Source organism: Carassius carassius, chromosome 45, assembly GCF_963082965.1.
Source record: "Carassius carassius chromosome 45, fCarCar2.1, whole genome shotgun sequence".
Classification (NCBI taxonomy): Eukaryota; Metazoa; Chordata; class Actinopteri; order Cypriniformes; family Cyprinidae; genus Carassius; species Carassius carassius.
In genome coordinates, this window is record NC_081799.1 from 11,994,475 (window position 1) to 12,014,391 (window position 19,917).

At 38.0% G+C, this 19,917-nt stretch overlaps 1 protein-coding gene across 2 annotated transcripts; it reads right to left on the reverse strand.

The window, feature by feature from the left end:
• Nucleotides 1-6,111: 6,111 nt before the first annotated feature.
• On the reverse strand, nt 6,112-17,533 carry per1a (period circadian clock 1a). 2 transcript variants are annotated; one of them, XM_059539658.1, is made up of 19 exons: nt 17,221-17,533; nt 15,955-16,208; nt 15,748-15,869; nt 15,467-15,668; nt 14,529-14,720; nt 13,991-14,069; nt 13,795-13,901; nt 13,549-13,702; nt 12,493-12,736; nt 12,249-12,357; nt 12,000-12,141; nt 11,173-11,291; nt 10,808-10,978; nt 10,385-10,687; nt 9,349-10,295; nt 9,085-9,268; nt 8,749-8,932; nt 8,263-8,413; nt 6,112-7,921 (listed from the first exon to the last, which is right to left on the reverse strand). In XM_059539658.1, exons 1-19 carry the CDS (start codon nt 17,523-17,525, stop codon nt 7,628-7,630), a joined length of 4,263 nt encoding a protein of 1,420 aa, XP_059395641.1. In that variant the 5' UTR covers nt 17,526-17,533; the 3' UTR covers nt 6,112-7,627. The 2 variants fall into 2 exon arrangements, with proteins under 2 accessions (XP_059395641.1, XP_059395640.1); XM_059539657.1 differs by having other exon boundaries at nt 10,808-10,984.
• Nucleotides 17,534-19,917: the final 2,384 nt, after the last annotated feature.

The following is a 19,917-nucleotide window of genomic DNA, read 5'->3' on the forward strand; positions in this document are numbered from 1 at the left end:
AACAAAAGTAGAAAAGGAAAAGAAACAATTGCAATGCAAACTCTGTAGGAGCCATTGAAAATGAAAGCCATTCTGTTTGATTAAACTAGGTTGTCTTTCAAGGGAAGCTCTCCATGCTGCTCAGGATGTCAGGTTTTAGGTGTGATCTGCAGGCTGCTCCATTTGCTATCAGGAAGTGCCTGAGGCGTCACAACCCCTCTCACTTTTGCAGAGATCAAGGGGTGGGGTTTAATTGTACTCCAATTACCTCTCCCAATGTATTTTATTTTCTCAACTGGTAAAATTCTAATAACTGCAGCTAAAGAAAGTGCCACAGTGCAAATGTCGTTATACAGTTGTAAATGTTATAGTGGGAGTATCTGGTATTCTCATTCTAGAGTACATATGAAATTACACAAATACAAAGTGGAAGTCTGTTTTCGCAAACAAGCAAAAAATAAATAAATAAATACAAATAAATAAATTAACCTTATATTTCACAATTGCAGCTTATAATTTTAATAGAACTTAAAGAATGTATTATGTCTATACTATTTATTACTATTTGAATTAGCTTTATCTATATATACATTAATATGTACACTTACATTTAGTCATTTAGCAGATGCTTTTATCCAAAGCAACTTACAAATGAGAGCAATGAAATCAATCAAAACCAACAAAAGAGCAATGATATGAAAGTGCTAACAAGTCACTGTTAGCTTATGCAGTACACGTAGCAAGCTTTTTTTTTTTATTATATAACAAATAAAAAGAAAACAGATATAATAGAAAAATAATAGAGCCAGATTTTTGCTTTTGTTAACTGTTTAATAAAAAGAAAACAGATAGACAACAAAATATTAGAGAAGCTAGTGTTAGTTATTATTTTTTATTTTTTTCAAGAAAACAAGCAGTTAGTAAATAAATAGTGTAAGTCTAAAAGGAGCAAGTGTTATATATATATATATATATATATATATATATATATATATATATATATATATATATATATATATTTAGAATAGAGAGTGCTACAGTTAGAGGGTGAAATAAAGATGGAAGAGATGTGTTTTAAGCTGATTCTTGAAGATGGCTAAGGACTCAGCTGCTGGGATTGAGTTCAGCAGGTCATTCCACCAGGAGGGAACATTTAATTAAAAAGTCTGTGAAAGTGATTTTGTGTCTCTTTGGGATGACACTATAAAGCAACGTTCACTTGCAGAATGCAAGCTTCTAGAGGGCACTAGAGGACAAGTCTAAAGTAATGAATATAGGTAAAGGGGTGCAGAGACAGTGTGGTATTGTAGGCAAACAATAATGCCTTGAATTTTATGCAAGCAGCTATTGGTAGCCAGTGCAAACAGATCAACAGAGGCGTGACGTGCATTCTTTTCGGCTCATTAAGAAATTTATCTTGCTGCAGCATTCTAGATTAATTGTAAAGGTTTATTAGAACTGTCTGGAAGACCTGCTAAGAGAGCATTGCAATAGTCCAGCCTGGACAGAACATTCGCTTGAACAATGAATTGTGAAGCATGCTCCAAAAGAAAGGGCCTGATCTTCTCGAAGTTGAATAAAGCAAATCTGGCAGGACCGTGCAGTTTTAGCAATGTGGTCTGAGAAAGTCAGCTGATCATCAGCTGATCATTTCTGCATGACAGAACTTAGTGATGCCATGTAGACAGAGAAGAGGAGTAGTCCCAGAACTGAGCCCTGAGGCATCCCAGTAGTTAGATGTTGCGATTTGGACACCTCACCTGTCCAAGATAACTTGAAGGACCTATCTGAGAGGTAAGACTCAAACCACTGGAGTGTGGTTCCTGAGATGCCCTTTGCCAGTAGGGTTGACAGGAGGATCTGGTGGTTAACCGTGTCAAATGTAGCAGACAGATCAAGCAGGATAAGTACTGAAGATTTGGATTCCGCTCTTGCCAGTCTAAGGGCTTTAACAACTGAGAGCAAGGCAGTCTCGGTTGAATGTCCACTTCTGACTGGTGTCTGTCGAGGAGGTTGTTCTGGTTTGAGAAAGACAGAGACTTGGTTGAACACAGCTCATTCAAGTGTTTTTGCAATGAATGGAAACAGGGAAACCAGTCTGTAGTTCTCTAAAAGAGATAAGTTAAGTGTGGGTTTGTTAAGAAGTGGGATTATATGAGCCTGTCTAAATGCTGAGGGAAAAACATAAGTGTGAAGGGAAGTGTTAATGATGTGAGTGAGTGCAGGTACAACAGCAGAAGAATTGGCTTGAAGGAGATGAGATGTAATAGGATCAAGTGGACAAGTAGTAGGATGATTAGAAATGATTTTGGAGTTTGGAGACTTCTGCCTCAGAGAGTGAAGAGAAGTATGTGAACGAGTGAATGTTTGCTGGGAAGATGTGCTTGACAGATTGTGGTTTGGAAAATTGTGCACTGATGGTTTTATTAATGAAGAACGTGGCAAAGTCACCAGCTGTTAGAGTTGATGAATGAGGGGGAGGAGGAGGACAAAGGAAGGAGGAAAAGCTTTAAAGAGTATGCGAGAGTTTGGCGAATTGTTAAATTTGTTATTATAGTATGTCCTTTTAGCAGTGGAGACATTAGCAGAGAAGAAAGAGAGGAGTAACTGATACACATTACTGTCAGCAGGATATTTTGTTTGCACCATACTTTTTCAGCAGCCCTGAATTTAGATCAATGTTTGTTTGTGGTGAACATTGGACAGCCAAGGGGTAGAAGGGGTGGTACGGGCTGGCCTGGAAGACAAGGGGCAAACAGTGTCTAAACAAGATGTAAGAGTTGAGTAGAAATTATCAAGTATCAATCCTCAGGAAAGTTTGAGAGCAGCACATTAAATTCATCCAAGAAGTTACCTTGTGGTCCTCTAGGTCGATAAACAACTACAAAATTGATCTTAAAATGGTGGATTATAGTGACTGAATGTGATTCAAAGGAGCTAGTAATACACAGAAAAGTTAAAGGAATACATTTCCAATCATTAGAGATAAGCAGACCAGTACCTCCACCTCTTCCAGTCAGACGGGGGGAGTGGGAAAAAGATAAATTATTGGAGAGTGCTGCAGGAGTAGCAGTGTCCTCTGGTTTAAACCATGTCTCTTTTAGGGTCATGAGGTTTAGTCTTGAATGATTAGAAATAGATATAATGAAATCTGCCTTGTTTACTGCAGATTGATATTTACAGAGACCAATAGAAAAAGGAAGTAGTGTATTAGCAGACATAGGCAAAGTGAGCAGGTTTTTAGGATTCCACTGCCTATATATAGTGTGTGGTGAGTGGTTTGTGAATGGTGGTAATAGTAGGGATATGGAAACACATAGTAAGATTTTGGTCAGAAAAACTGAAACAGAAGTAAAGCAAGGTCTAAAACAGATGAAAAAAATCAAAAGCGATACTTATTTCCATTAAGGGGGTCCATGTATGGTGGAGTCACACAGTAGAGTCCTAAGCAAGCTTCTTGCTTGGTTGGGGACACTTAATTTACAGCGATATCATTGGCTTGATTGCAAATGATTGCACAGATACTATTTAAACTGAACTGAGCTGAATGATGACATCAATGAATCCAATGATAAAATGCCTTTAACTGTCATTTTGCATTATTGACACACTGTTTTCCTGATTAATGTTGTTCAGTTGCTTTGACACAGTCTGTTTTGTTTAAAGCTATATAAATAAAGGTGACTTGACTTGACTAGAGTGAATGGTCTTTACACTCCTTGGTCTTCACACATGGAGGGCTTATATGCCGGTATATATATTAAGTTTAAGTAATGCTTTAGTAACTTTTTCTGTTATTTTTATTTATTTATTTTGTATTTCTGTTATTTTTATTTCAGTTTTAGTAATTACAGTACTTCAACTTAAGCAGACACGTCAGCATTTCCAATTGTTGTTAAATTCTGTAAAATTTTAAGTGAATTAATTTTAAGTGAAATTTTCTCATCTAATATTTATTTTTCATTTTATTTGAGATTTAAAGAATTAAATCTATTTTAATCATTTTCATTTTATATAACAACAACAACAACACTGATTTCATGTTCTTTGAGTCTTGAAATAATTTCCAGTACTAAATTAACAACATGCTACAGATGCTGTCAATAGAGCTTGCCTTGTATCGAATCCAGAACATTCCTTTAAGATTAAAAGGCACTTCTGGTTGCAATTGGGATAAGCGACCTCACTCTTGTGAACACATTCACGCTATCTATCTGTGTCTGGTCAGAGTAAAGGGAATGAGTTACATTGTTTGAAGAATTTACCCTTATGGTGTTATGTTGTAGCTCTGGACTTTCAGTCGACATTACAGGGGCCTGTACAGGGAAACGTCCACATAAAACCTTCAGAAGAAATATAAATCTTGTATAAGATCACAGCAGATCAGCAGTTCTCAAAGGAGGACAGCATGAGGACACCATAGTTTAATTAATGAATGATGAAAATTAAGATAAAGATCTAAAGCTAAACATTGTTAGCAAAATACAAAGCCAAACATGCACTAATAATGAAAACACATTCAAACTGTATCATGTGAATCCACTGCAGATGCTGCTAACTGTGTGTTGTGCTTGGCATCTGCTTGGGTTTGTGCTCTCTGGGATGTAATTGGAGTTGTGATGACAGACAACAGCACAAGAATGTGGTGACGTGGGACATTGCTGGGGGGTGAAGGTAGCGTGAAGTCTGGCTGACGGGTGAAGGGGGAGGAGAGGAGTGGTGTTAAGCCAACAATGGCTTGAAGACCTGGAGGAAGGTCAAGAGTTTGAGTATCACTGCAAAAACAATCCATCAAAATGTATTCTTGGCAAACATACAAGACAGAATTAGAGACCCGATGATGAATCATTTATCCATGGAGGTCTTGAAGTGGGAAAATACTGGAATTTACATAGATGTAAGTTTTGTGTGTGTATGTATGTGTGTGTGTGCGCGCTCTCTTGTTTTTGTGACATATCAGGACACAACTCTGTATAATGACATGGGTATGACACAGGTATTACAAGGAGAGGGTGACTTATGAGGACATAACCCATTTCCTCATTTTTCAAAACGCTTATAAATCATACAGAATGAGTTTTTTTGAGAAAGTAAAAATGCACAAAGTTTCTTGTGAGGGTTAGGTGTAGGGTTGGTGTAGGGCCATAGAATATACAGTTTGTACAGTATAAAAACCATTACGCCTATGGGATGTCCCCACTTTTCACAAAAACAAACGTGTGTGTGTGTGTGTGCATGTGTGTGACTTTAAAGGTACTTTTTAGTCATCGTTCACTTTCAATGTATTGAACAGAACATGACCATTCTTCAAAATATCTCATTTTAGCCTCAGTGGAAGAAAGTTTGGTTTTTAATTGGTGAACCATTTTTTAAAGAACTATGTTACTTTATTCAAAAGTTATTAAAATTGTAATAAACCAAGTCAAATTTAAAACTCCCAAAGTGTTTAAAATGCTGATGAAAAAATATGACTGCAATGCAGAACTGCCATCACTCATTACACAAACAGTTTGTTGGGATGAAACTTGTCGCTATAGTCATCTCCTATCTCATTATGGTTTGAATAAGAAACCCTCGATCACACAACGCCAACAACAAACAGCTCCTCGCCTCTCTTTTCTATATCTCAGGTTTTTCAAAGACCTTTGTAAATACTCAGAGATTAACTAGAAGAGTTTACAGAAACCTGACGGTTTTGTTACTCTGGACAGTTTGAAATATGGAAACGGGAGTCATGAGACAGTCTGTACTGCATTCCTGAGCTGAGGGAAACCACAGATTCAAGCTTAGGAAAGTCGGCAGAGAAAGTGGAATGCTCCCTCTTTCTCCTTATGTCACCTCGCACAAACACAAATACACACATTTGTATCAGCAACTTGGGTTGTGAAAACAGGTTGCCTTTGGACAATTAAAAAGGAGGCAAAGTCTTGGAAATATTTGTTTGGGGTGAATATAATCCAAGCAATGTGAAGACAATCGTGATTGTTCCCAGATATGTTTCTACACCCTCTAGTGGCTATGAAGATTAAATCAGTCAACTTCATAAAAAAAAAAAACTCACAGGTTGCCAAAACAAATTACTAAAAACATATTTATTTAGGTTCAAAGCAAAAAAAAAAAAAAAAAAAATTAAATTTTAAAAGCATGTTTATGTAAAAAAGACTTGCAAATGTACAAAATCAATTCAAAATTCCTTAACATTCAACAGAAGTTTTAAACAGAACAGTACTGCATGTAAACTGATTGGGCCTGTCTGCTTTCACAGAAAAGCTTTAGAAAAACCCTCGCAAATAAATCTGAGGGCAGAAGGGAAAAGGGAAGTACTCATCTTGTTTTTTAAACCCTAAACTGGGTTTGTAAATAATGCAGTCCTGCATTTGTTGTGATACTAAAAAATACTTTAGATCCTAAAATAGTATCCTTGAGCTTCAATGGACAATACAATGAAACAAAAGGAATGTCAAGCTAATCTGGATGGCTTTAAGATATAATTGTGTCGCTCTTGAAAATAAGGGCAAATGAACAAGAAGTAAAATTCTCTGACATCCAATTATTTCCATTTTATGGATTTAACAGTAAGCTCCTTAAAATATGTGCAGTGATTCAATACTGCACACATCAAAATACATTCTTTTTTTTTTTAAAGCCATATCCAGTTATATGGATATAAACAAATATATAAATGTTTTAACACTAATAGAAAAAGAATGGGGTTTGTGATGCTGGCACCATGGATTGAAAATGAAATATACTCAACATTAGTGCAATGTCAACATAAATGCTTTGAGCAGGAAATCTTAATTGCATATTGCATGTCTTAAGGCAGCGATTCAAAAACACAACATATAAAATGAACATTTGAAGTTAACTCGCCCCCTTGAGTACTGAGGTTAGTAGCATTTACAGTAACACAAAAATACACAAACATGTACAATCGGACAATGACTTGCAGTGTTTCGGCAATTTGTCCAGAAAATGTTACTGGCCTATCATACTTCTTTTCAACCAAAATATTTTGTGGCAAATCTTGGCAAGGAGAAACAAAAATCAACTGACAGCAAACCAACATTATTACATTACTCAATGAGATCGTCAAAGACGTCAACAACTCCCCATAACAGGGTTCCTGGTTACAGACCATCAAACTTTTAGGGTCAGACTGGAACCTATTTTTCCCATCCACAATTTCTGGGGGTTGGGTGGAACGGTTTCAAAAACGGACACAGACTGGAAACCCATACTGGAAAGGTTGTCTTTAAAAAAAAAAAAAAAGTGTCAGACCACATCTAACTTCTAACCTTTGTGAAGTTAAACAATAAATGCCCTGTCCAGCTGTTAATAATTCTATAAATCTGTAACAGGGAAAGGTCACACGGTGTCATGAATAATTATGAAACAGTCCATGAGATAGATAATGGCATGCAGATTCATGAATAACTTGGATGCAGAACATAGTGCAACAACAACAACAACAACATCCACCATGTGCAAAAGGTGCTCCTTTAAGCTACGAAGATGAAGGACATTTTTTTTTTATTCCCTTCTTTTATTATTCAGATGCCTGGTTTAGAAAGCTACAAATTATTCATAATTTCAAAGAATTATGTCAAAATGAGCCATTGATACTGATTAGAAACGTTCCACACTTTCAACTTGGTCCCAAGGTTTTATGAGGCAGGAACAGTCCTGCTTCACTTTCAATCATGATGTCACTTCCACCTCCTCCGTGGCCCACTTCTAATGTGCTTGCGCTGGCTTGATTGTCTCTCTGCTCATTATCAGATGACGGTGGGCTCAAGGGAAAGGCTGTTTCAGCAGCGATAAACTGATGTTGCTGTTTTGCCTCTTCTCTCAAAACCATGCTGAGATCCATGTCATGAAAGTCCAAATCGAATGGAATAGGAATCGAGGAATCTGGGGGAGACTCACATCCTGTGCAAGACTGCGAAGAAAAGAAATAACTTATAATTTGCATGTAGGATATATAAAATAGCACTACTGAGTGTTAGCATGTTGCTAAGCTAACAATACTCCAAGCTGCATAAAAGCATTGAGTAAAATAGTCTTTTGAACTCTGTTAAACTTTTTATTAATATTGTTCAGTAGGTTATATATTTAGAGTTGATATCATTTTTTGCAAAGCATTCTGGGTTATTACCAAATTTTTAAAAGACACGTGCAGTGAGAACTACAACAGAATATGGGCAGACCTAGAAAGAAGTGAAATGTTGGTACCTACTTGCTAAAAGTGCCATTGGGTCTTTTTAGTTAAGATCTACTTACTGTAACATTGATGGCCTTTGGTAAGCAGCCGGTTTGAAACCAAGAGTGGACCTGCGTTAACTCTTTCTTCTGCTCTTCAGTGAAGTGAGGTTGATGCTTCTGAACAGCTTTGAGGGCATCCCTGTCTTCTTTCAGTACTGATTCTCGGTCTCTGCGCGCGCACACACACACACACACACATACACACACACACCAAAATACCATTGTAATTATGATATCCAAACTCATAATTTCTCATAACTCAGAATTAGTTTGATCATAATTAAACACACCAGTACCAACTAATCAAGATCTTTGGGCATGGCTTTTGCTATTTGTATATAACCAGAAAGATCATAACAGGAAATTCAAATTAAAAAACACTTGAAATTAAACACTTAGAACTAAGTTTGTTTGGATAGATTTGTATTCAAAACAAAGTCGATATTAATTTAGTTTAAGCTAGTATGAGATTAGCTCCTAAGAAATCGGGTAAAATGGCATTACTTGATAGGAATCTGGTATGTCATCATGACTTTGTCATCCGTGTTTGCCATGAGGAGCCAGATGGGGTCCTGCAGGACAAACTTCATGAACTGTTCCCCTCCCAGATCTTTAGATGCTGGTTTTTGATTGTGATCATTCTCTGATGAGTCAATGCTTCCAAAGTACTTGCTAGTATTGCTGCTCCCTGAGATCAAAAAATCCAAAGGAAAAAAAAAATGCATGGAAAAGGCTATCAGTACAATTCTTCTGAATTTCTCCATTTATGTTTCAGAATCAACACTTGATTTTATGAATGATTTTAAGAATAAAGCAAATTACTAATAGTAAATTACTCACTAGTGCCACTTCCAGATGTGCTACACCCATTCGAACCAGATCCAAATGACCCTGACCCTGATCCTGATGATCCAGAGCCTGAGGCGGCAGAGCCAGTGCCCGAGCGGGAGTCCTCTTGCAGCAGTAAGTCCAGCATGTCACTGGAGGTTGACATGGCATCCTGGTTGGACTCATTGATTTCAGGCTAAAGGATGTTAACTCAAAGTTAGCAAAGCAGCAAGAGAATGGAAAACAAATAAGTTTTAAAAGGTTCTTAATACTTACACTGTCATTGAGTTGGCCATCTTTACTGTTGCTGCGATTGCTGGAAATTTGAACCACAGTCCCGCCCCCTAGCGTTCCTGCAGCGCCTGGGGGTGGAGTCTGTTGTATAGTGTCTGTTCTGTTGCTTTGCGTTTCCTCAAGTTGTAAAAGATTGAGTGGGGAGGAGCATCGGGATTGAAAAAGGGGAGATCCCGCCCCTTCTCCCTCTCCATCCTGTTGCCCGGTAGACTGGGGTGTGCTGGAGCGAGACTGTCCATGTGGGACAGTATTGATGTTTCCTGCAGGCATTGATTGAGAGTTGGGGACAGCGTACAGGGGATTAGGGTTGTAGAACTGCTGGGGAATCATTGCAGGCATGGCAGGATTCATTTGGGAGTCCAGTGGATTGAACGGTCCCATTGTCGGATTGAACGATGGTAAACCAACAGCAGAGGAAGGGAACTGACCTAAGGGGTTCATTTGGGCAAGCAGTTGCCCACCGAGCTGCGAGTTGGCTGGGTTCAACTGTGGTCCTGGATAACCGAGTTGTGGAAACATATAGTTTGGCAACATGTAGGTCATGACTGGTGGCATCACTGAAGAAAAGCCTTGCATGGGGAATCTAGGGACTCCTGCTTGCAAGGAAGGATCTGTTCCCATCTGGGGCATTGAGAAGGGTGATGAAATGGGGAACATAGGCATGTAGCCTGGGGGAAAGGAGGTCATCACGGGAGTACCACTGGTCTGGGATGCCGCAGATGGTGGCCAAGAAGTGGAAGACTGCTGGAATGAGGGGAGGTTGGGTCTTACTGCTATAGGATTGGATCCTCTATAGGGATTAAGTCCAGAGGGGGAGGAACTGTCCGTTGTGTTGGTATTTACTTGGTGTTTCCGTCTTTTCCCACCTCTACCATGCCGACGAGTGCTGCTGTTTCCCACAGGAGGATAGTTCTGGGAGCAGTTCACTCCTAGATGGCACAAGCCGAATATTAAATGTCACAGTAAAATAACTCCGACGGACAAATTTGAACTATGAGAAAATATAAAAAGTTTTTACCTTTTGCACCAGGTATAGACGTGTGCCTGCGCTGTGGAGGCCCACTGGTTTGAACCATCTGGAGATTGCTAATGTCTCTGAAACGGTTGAGGAAGGCTTGTTCTTCTTGCTGGGTATGTGCAGATAACACTGCCTTCGTGAGGCCCTTTCCGACATTACCTCCATTTCTTCTCTCCTTCTCCTTTTCTTTCTCAAGAACAGCAGCAGAGGGGGACATGGCCTGCTGGGGATTCACAGGCATGGGAGAAGTGATGGAGATGGAAGGGGTTGGGGTGGTTGGCGGCTCCTCCATCATAACAATGTCTGGATGTAGATCAAACAGAGTAGATTGGTTGCTTTGAGATTTCAAAGTCTATCGTTGAATATTCTGCAAATCATGTATATAGGTCAATGACAAGATAAGCCTGGAAAAAGTTTTCAGACCTGATTCAGGTGGCTTCTTGTCACCAACGTGAACAATGGTGCTGCTAAAACTACACTGGGAGGTGGCCGAGGCAACACTTTCAGCCTTACAGTGCAGAGCCAAAGGGGTTAGAGGGTGCGCTGGTGCTGCAGGGACAACCTTTGAACCCTCGGTCACCACAAGAGTCTCTGCTATATCTAAATGGAACAGTAAACTTTAATTCTATACATTTAAATACAGAACATACACAGTTATTAGCTGATACTGAAAGAATACCAATAGTGGTTGGTTGTACAAGTATGCTTCTTTCTCTCTGACCTTTATGAATACTTGTATGATGTGTTTGGGCTAATATCCCATTATCCTTTAGCAATCTTTTACTGACCTTCAGTTGTTCTAACTCCTTCCCTTTGTTTATCATCATCAGAGGTAGAAGATGTTGTACAGGATGATGAGCCACACTTCCTCTTCACTGTACCAGGGACATTAAAGCTCTCCAGATATCTGAAAAACAAAGTGAAAGAATGAGACCACATATCCAATACATGTACCTTACATACAAACTATAAATCGGAGATCTTCAACCCAGTTCCTGGGGACCTACTAGCTGCTTTTCCACGGTCGTGCAAGTGCTACTGTAAAATCCCGCCCTTAACACACCTTTCTGAAGAAAACAAACTTGACTGAATCAACGATGTTTAGTCGTTGCAAAAAGACTTAAAGAGTCCAGCATCCATATTTTACGAATGATTTATAACAAAAAATGTTACAGTGACAGTTATTAATTTGTGTCAGAAGTATCAGTGGCACTAAATCCAGCTAAGACGTATAATTATTTTACATAAAAAGAAAAACACACATACTTTAGTCACAGCTGCTCGGTTTATTTGTAATTATAGAAATGCACAAAATAACTTTCATTCATTTAAGTCCTAAAGCATACACATATAAATCAATAAAAAAACACTAATAAGACTTCATATGTTAGCGTCAACTTATTTAGAAAGAGAAGGGGAAAAAAAATGCACTAGAATGCTCGCTTTTGACGCCACAGTGAAAGCACAGCTTCTGTCCTGCAGAGTTTAGCTACAACCCTCATCAAACAGACCTGAAGGAGTTAATCAAGCTACTAGAATGGGACAAATAAAGATAAAAGCACACAAAACTCCTTTTTTAACTGGTACAGTCAGACACACAGATGAAGAGACTCACCGAATGATGCTGTCCAGACAGTTGATCTGCTGGTATGAGTAGACAATGGGCAGCTCTTTCCTGGGTGGACTGGACAGCGCTAAACTTGCCAGACCTTCTCTAGCAGAGGCCTCTGCGGTGTCTGCTGTATTTGCCAGTGCTTCTAATATATGACAGGAATCATGTCACTTAAAATGTGATAACATGAATGTGACCCCAAGCTAAATAGATAAAGTCAGGTAATTATTATTGACATATAAACATGCTTACCTAAGCTACTCTGTTTGAGAGCTGGCAGCCGTTTTCGAGAATCAATGAAGACCTGCTGTCCATTGGCCTTTACCATTTGCATGTCTTGACAAATCTGCTCAAATGTCATCTAGAAAGAAATGAGAAAAAATAAAAAAAAGGTTGACACATTGCACGTTAGTGTATGCTGTTGTTTATTATATCATGTAATGTTAAATACGGTTATGTGTACATCTGGTTTGAAAAAAAGTTATAAACTCCTCACTGGTTTCCTGGGCTTGATCTGGTCCTCAGAAGCATGTCCGTTGCTCTCAGACGAGGAAGTGGCGCTTTGCTGGTGCTCATTCGAGCCACTGCTGCCTAGGCTACCGTACCCCTGTGAGCTGCTGGCATGAACGGGCTGCACCAGGACCCTGTGGATCAGCTCATTCAGCTGTGGCACATCTGGGGACATGGTTCTCACATCCCCGCCCTCCAGGGCAGTGAACACATCCTCATTCAGTGGACTCCTACAGAAAGGAAGGGATGGTAGACATGTTTTGTGGGACCACTTTAGAGGCTGAATGGATCGTAGTTGATCATTATCCATACGGTTCAGCACGCATGTGATCTGTTGATTAATAGCAAAATTACCCATAATAGAGTGAACGTTTCCTTTGAATCTCCTTGTGTTTGAACAGACACGTACACATAAAATTATGGCAAAATACCCATCTTGATAATAATTCTGGTTAACGCAGTCAGTTATGTCTTAAGTGAATGAAACCGCTGAGAAAGAAATCGGATGTGCATCATTATATCAGATCCGTGCGTCAGGTCTTAAAATGACAGCATCCTGTAGATACCTGCTGTTGTCATCAATGCTAAGCAAACCACAAAATACAGCTTTGACAAAGATTAATCTATATTTTATTTATACAGTAAACTCTATGTAGTATTATTTTACACTTAACTGTTACATTTCTGAGCTTGAATACTACCGATCTTATTTTATTTTTAACTTTGTTGTTGTATTTATAAATTCTTGTAATTTGTGTAATTGTTCTTATTCTTTACTGGCTGTTCAGTTGTCTTTAATCATGTTTGAACTTTCTTAGTTAGCCTAGTTGATTTTGCTGTGAACAATGAAAAAATGAAATAAACAATTACATATTTTTTTCTTGCGGATCCAAAACACGATCAAATCCGTGAATCCAAATCCTTAATATAATCCGAATCCGATCACTTAAAAGCAGACATCCATTTTAGCTCATGAGTACGTCATGAAAGTGGCTGCCACTTTTGTGCTTCTTCGATTGCTATATGAAGTGTAGCCACTTACGTTCTAACTTTGTGGCGTCCCACTATGAAAGCCACCTTCCTGCTCCAGGGGTTGATAAAGGATGACCAGCTGGTGTCGAGGGTCAAGTACTCCCCACTTCGTGCACGCATGCGCAGGGGCGAGTGGTCGAACGGCTGCCCTGCAAACTGGAGAACTGATGAAAGAAAGACGGAAACTACATCAATTGATTCTTCTGTGCAAATATTCACCATTGAATCTTGCCTGTATTCAGAACAAGCCACTCACTTTTTTTGTGGATGGCCACCATAAGGAGTCTGTCTTCTGGATGCAGGTAAATAAGCACTGGCTTCCCAACCAAGTCCTGAGGCAAGTGACCTAATAATGGCACTGCCCTGCAAATGAGAGCAAAGGAGGTTTATGCAACTGTTCAAAAGAGACATTGACAGTCAAATGTGAGACAGCTCTAGGCAAAAATGCAAACCTTTCATCAATTTCTTGGAACAGACAGTTTGGGGAGTGACTGGTGGTAAAAATTCTCTTGTCTGCTGGGATGCGAGGTGCTGTTGGAAAAAAAATACGGAAACATGAGAACAGACACAGAATACAAGAACAGTGTGCAAAGTGTGCTTAATTAAGTATCAATATTACACTTACATAAGGGTGATTTTTCCAATTATATGCACATTTGACAAGTAGTTACAGAGACGCAAAAATTACTTTCAATAATTAAAGAGACGAATTAAGAATATTTAAAGCAATTATAATCTATTCTTATTAGATGAAACAGTGAAACAGACCAGTTTCTTGTCAACATTTAAGTGTTAAGATTATGCTTTCATAACAGTGAGACAGCTTCAGATTTCTAACACACAATAAGTAAACTACCAATCAGACATTTGGGGTTGGTAAGATTTCTTCCATATTTGTGTAAGATGTCTTGTGCTCACAATGCACATTTATATAACATGTTTATATAACATAATGGTAAAGCATTTGACATAGAGGCTGTCTTGTTTTACCCTCGTAGCCGGAGTGAACTCTCTCAGCGATGAGGAGGCAGCAGGGCTCAGGTTGGGATGTGTCGGAGTCCCTCAGGGTCAGCTGATAAGGTGTGAGACGGAAGGGATGATACTTCACTTCTCCATCGCTGTCCCTACCTCTGCTGATCCGACAAAACATCGACTTTTCCTCGGCACATTCCACATGTGAGGCTGGACACAAATGAGGCTTTAATAAATACTCATTTTCCCAGCATACATTTGGGTTAACTTAAAAAAAAACAAAAAATACTGAAAATACTTAAAAAAAAAAATTTTCAGTAGTCACTAAAAGCTAAATGTTGTATCAAGAAAAAAGATCACAGTCAATCAGAACATGCTTCTTTTTTTTAATTATTGATGCTTAAACGGACAGTATTTAATTTATGAGCTACTACTATTTCTGTCAGCAGCTGTTATTTTACAATCTTTAGTATACCTTATGTTTTTATTAATATTTTGAATTAGCCTAAATCTTTCATTTCCATTTTTGTATTTTTTATTAGTTTTTTGTTTGCCTAATTTCATTTTTTGTGTTATTTTAGTATTTACAAGGTAAAATTTTAGTTTTTGTTTGTTTGTTTTTCTTACTTTTTCTCAATTAATGTTTATTTTATTATTTTAAGTAAGGGGGCAGTATTTGGAATTCTTTTCTGCTACTATCTGGTACCAATAATGATATAAAATGACATATTGCACCAATAAAATACATTAAAAATGTCAGTTCTATATCCATAAAACACTATGGCTCAATAATACACTCCCATCAAAATTGCTTGAAGTGTGCCAATATAAATACCTAAGGACATGTGCATGGCAGCTTTATAACTGTTTATGGCAAACAAAGCTATCTGTAACTGATTTACAAAAGGTTCTTTATCTTTGTCGCTCTATTCAAACAGTCAAAAAACTTCACATACTAGTGCCTGCGCAGGAGGACCACGGCGGCAGGTGACATGGAGCAGTGCTGCTGTAAAATGTGCTGATGTCCTGAGGTGCGAGCAGCTCCGAAAAAACTGCTCCCTGCAGCCTCTCGGGTTTACAGTGCAGCAGAGGGGCCGCCTGGGATGAGATGTACACCACTTTACCAGAGAGGAACGACACTGCCACAGCGAACGTGTCCTAAGATAGAAACAAGTACGAATTAATGCCTTAGATTCTTCTGAAGGCTCACAACCTGAGGATACCTGTCCAGTCATACCGTGTTTTGAAGGGTGTACTCTGATGTAATGTTGTCTAGCTCTTCGATGGTAAAGGACGACAGGTCCAAACAACACCCATGACTCTCTTCCACGCTCCACTGATGGTAGTACTCCTGATTAGCTACAAAAAAACACAACACACCCTGTCATTGGCACACACATGCTGGTACAAAGAGATGCAATTTGGGTTTCGTTTTTCTACTCACCTCGGACTTGTTTGACACAGTTAAGTGCATATTGCAAGGAGGCTAGGGTGCTTGATCGCCCCTTCCTGCGCCATTCTGACGGCACGCGGACCTTTAGCTCACGCAGGGCCTTCAGCAGCTCTCTCTGGGTCTCCAGTCGAGCCGGCTGGTCTCCGCTGGATGCTTGGGATGTTGGCTGGTCCTGCTCCGAGCTGCCACTCAAAAGACTGAACGAAACCGAGCTGCTAGGAGGAGAGGGACTGTTTCCGTTTGAGCTGAGGAGAGACATTTAAATGGGTGAAATTAGTCACCACTACTTCTATTACAATCACATTATTACAGTATAGGATTTCACATTTTAAAATTAAATCATTTGATTTGAGCAAAGAACATTTCTAAAAATATATCATTTTGGAGCTGGCACAGTTATTATGAGATAATCTCAAAATGAACCCGACCAAATACCAGTCTTGTTATTAAAAAGTACTGCATGTACCATGTAATTTTAATCTGCCCCAAGTGAAGCATCATCATGCCAACGGCACAACCAGTTTTAAAAGAAAAGGTTTTTCCGGGAACAAAACGTACCGTACCAAGCTTAACCAAACTCCTACAATTGGTTTATTAAATACAATGCGTGAGGTACACATTGTTTTTTATCTCTTTGGCAACTTAAGTGGTTCTAAGACCAGTAACATAAGTTTACACTTATGTACACATTTGTATCCAAAATTACTCTGTAATGGCATTCAAGATATTTTATCTGTACATATGTACACCCACTGTTCAAAAGTTTGAGGTTGGCAGGATTTTTTTCAAAGTTTCTTCACCAGGGCTGCATTTATTTGATCAAAAACAGCAATACTGGGATATATTACACTTTAAAATTACCTTTTCTATTTTAATATGCTTTAAAATATCATTTATTCCAATGATCCAAAGCTGAATTATCATTACTGCAGTCTTCAAAGACACACACGACCTTACAGAAATCATTCTAAGATGCTGATTAGGGCCTTAACCATAAATTGTTTACAGGATTTTTTGATGAATTGACAGTTTAAAAAGAATAGCATTTATTTAAAACAGAAACCAATTTAATGTGTTAAATAAAAGAATCAATTGCTTGATTCAAACTTTTAAACAACAGTGTATACATTTTCATACAAACGGTACATATAAACACTGAAAACACTGGAAAGACAACTTATAATATTGGTTTCACAATCTACCTACTGCATAAAAGTCATGTTAAACAGATTTCAGTTGTTTAAACAGATCACATACCTCTTGCTTTCCGTAGTCTCTGTGGTTGAACCCTTTCCATTGTGGGGGCTGCAGGTGGATGCTTCCCGTCCCACGTGTCCTTCGCTCTCCCTCTCGGCCGAGTCATTCCCGCTGGAGTGGGCATCCATGTCATCCGAGTGCGTCAGATGGGGCACTGCCGAGATGTTCAGCCTGGGAAAAACAGACTTGCTGCCAGTCATTCCGGAGGGTGCATTGCTGTGGGTTTCCCCTACATCCATGTGTGCTATTCTCTTCCCTGCATGAATGCAGCATGTCACTGGTGTTTGGAAGTTGTCATTACTCATAATGAAGCAGAATAACTATATATATATATATATATATATATATATATCGCATCTGTCTTGTGCATCTGTAAGGGATCTTCTGACACAGCAGGGCAAGGGAACTCCTTGGTTATCCTGAATATCTGCTGTGCTAAAACATGGTCTTCATCCGATTGTCCTGGATGAACTGTCACAAACAATCTGATGGGATTAATAATAAAAAACAGGATAAACAACAATTGCACAGCCTTAGATGTGAAGAGACTGAAACATTTCAAAGTGCACACAGACGATAGTGAATACAGCAGCTCTGTCACATACTCTTGCATTTTAATCCTGGCCTATAATAACATTAAAGAACCCACACTGGTGTATTTACATTCACTTGTTTTATTACAGTCATTATGATACGGTGTCCTTAAAAGATGATTGATGTTCAAAGCCATGCACAAATTTTAAAGTAATTTTTTTAATTACCTTAAAAAAAAATGTATAGTATATATATATATATATATATATATATATATATATATATATATATATATATATATATATATATATATATATATATATATATATATATATATATATATATATATATATATATCACACATATATATGTGTATATATATATATATATATATATATATATATATATATATATATATCACACATATATATGTGTATATATATATATATATATATATATATATATATATATATATATATATATCACACATATATATGTGTATATATATATATATATATATATATATATATATATATATATATATATATATATGTGTGATATAATATATATATATATATATATATTCGGTGCATCTTGCATTAAGTAGTATTGTATTTTATATATATATATATATATATATATATATATATATATATATGAAGATTTCAGATGCAAAAGCCTCTAATTGCCATCAAAAACTTTCTTCTTAAATGGTTATTTTCTCAGGCTCCTATGTTTAATAGGGATGCACCGAATATTCGGCCACCGAAGATTTTCGGCCGAAAATGGCCCAAAAGAGCATTTTCGGTTTTTGGCCGAAAGACTTTTATCACCGAAACAACACGGCCGAAATGTTGTGATGATGACGCAAACAGAAACCGCGACCTGAACGTGCACCTGCATAGCGCAGACCACGAGCTCCCCGCGACATTCACTTCACACCAGTGAGAACATTCTCTCTCTTCTTATTCCTTTATTCGCAGCACTAAAGCGTCTCCTAACAAAGAGATTGAGACGGACCACGAAGTGAGAACAAAGAAAGGTACAGTCTTATAGAGTCTGTTAGCACACGTCTCACTGAGATCTTTTCGGATCCTCTGCACTTCATCGCGAATGTGCTTGATCCGCGTTATAAAGATCATTACTTGGATGCGGAAATAAGGCAGCGCGCACGAGAAATGATCCAGGCCGCGCTGGATGCGGAGAACCCGCGTGGAGACGGAGAAGCGCCAAGCGCAGGAGACAGATCAGAGCGCGGAAAAAAGACTCGTCTCTTGGCATTCACCCTCGTTGTCTGATATTTTCAGTGAAATTCTGCAAGAAAGTGCCTCAAATAATAATACATTGGCTATTGTTCTAGTTCTTAGGCTACTATATATGTGACATTTTATTTACAGTAGCCTATATATATATATATATATATATATATATATATATATATATATATACACACACACACACACATATATATATATATACATATACATACATAATATCAGATTGTAGCCATATTTCTGCTAGATTTTCTGCTAGATTTCTGCTTTAATTTGATAAAACAAATTATTTATGCCCTGCCCCTATTTAAATACACTCTCTCAAATATTTCTCAAATGTCAGGCAGATGACAAGCTCAACTGCTCAACAGCTAGATGGTTATCTGTCTGAAGTCCCCATCCCCAGAAGTGATAACAGTCTTGCCTACTGGAGAAGTAATGCACTTTCTAGTCCTACAGAGAACAATTTCAAATGCACTTGACCTAAATGCACTTTGTTTTTATGAGAGAACAGTTCATTTTAAAACCTTTCTGCAGGCCAGTAGGCCTGTACATTATTATTTAATATTCACATGAGTGGGATACATTTTTAGTTTGAATTTTATTTTATACTGTGCATTGTTGCAATGTGCTTAATAAATATTGCATAATTTGTAATTATGTATTTTTATGTTTTTTATAATTTATGTAATTGTAATTATCTTTGAAACTTTAATATTAATTTATGCAATTGCAATGTCTTAATTTTAGTAAAGTTAGTACATGGTCATAGCAATAAATGCAATGGAATAATTGGCATAATTTCTTTCGGTGTTTCGGTTTCGGTTTTCGGCCTTGGTTTTCTCTTTTTCGGTTTTCGGTTTCGGCCAAGAATTTTCATTTCGGTGCA

Coding starts and splice junctions, on each gene's coding strand:
- per1a (XM_059539657.1), bottom strand. CDS start 17,525: ATGAGTAATGACAACTTCCAAACACCAGTGACATGCTGCATTCATGCA. Junction 15,669..15,747: donor AGTACACCCTTCAAAACACG/GTATGACTGGAC, acceptor TTTCTATCTTAG/GACACGTTCGCTGTGGCAGT. Junction 8,414..8,748: donor ACATACCAGATTCCTATCAA/GTAATGCCATTT, acceptor GTGCGCGCGCAG/AGACCGAGAATCAGTACTGA.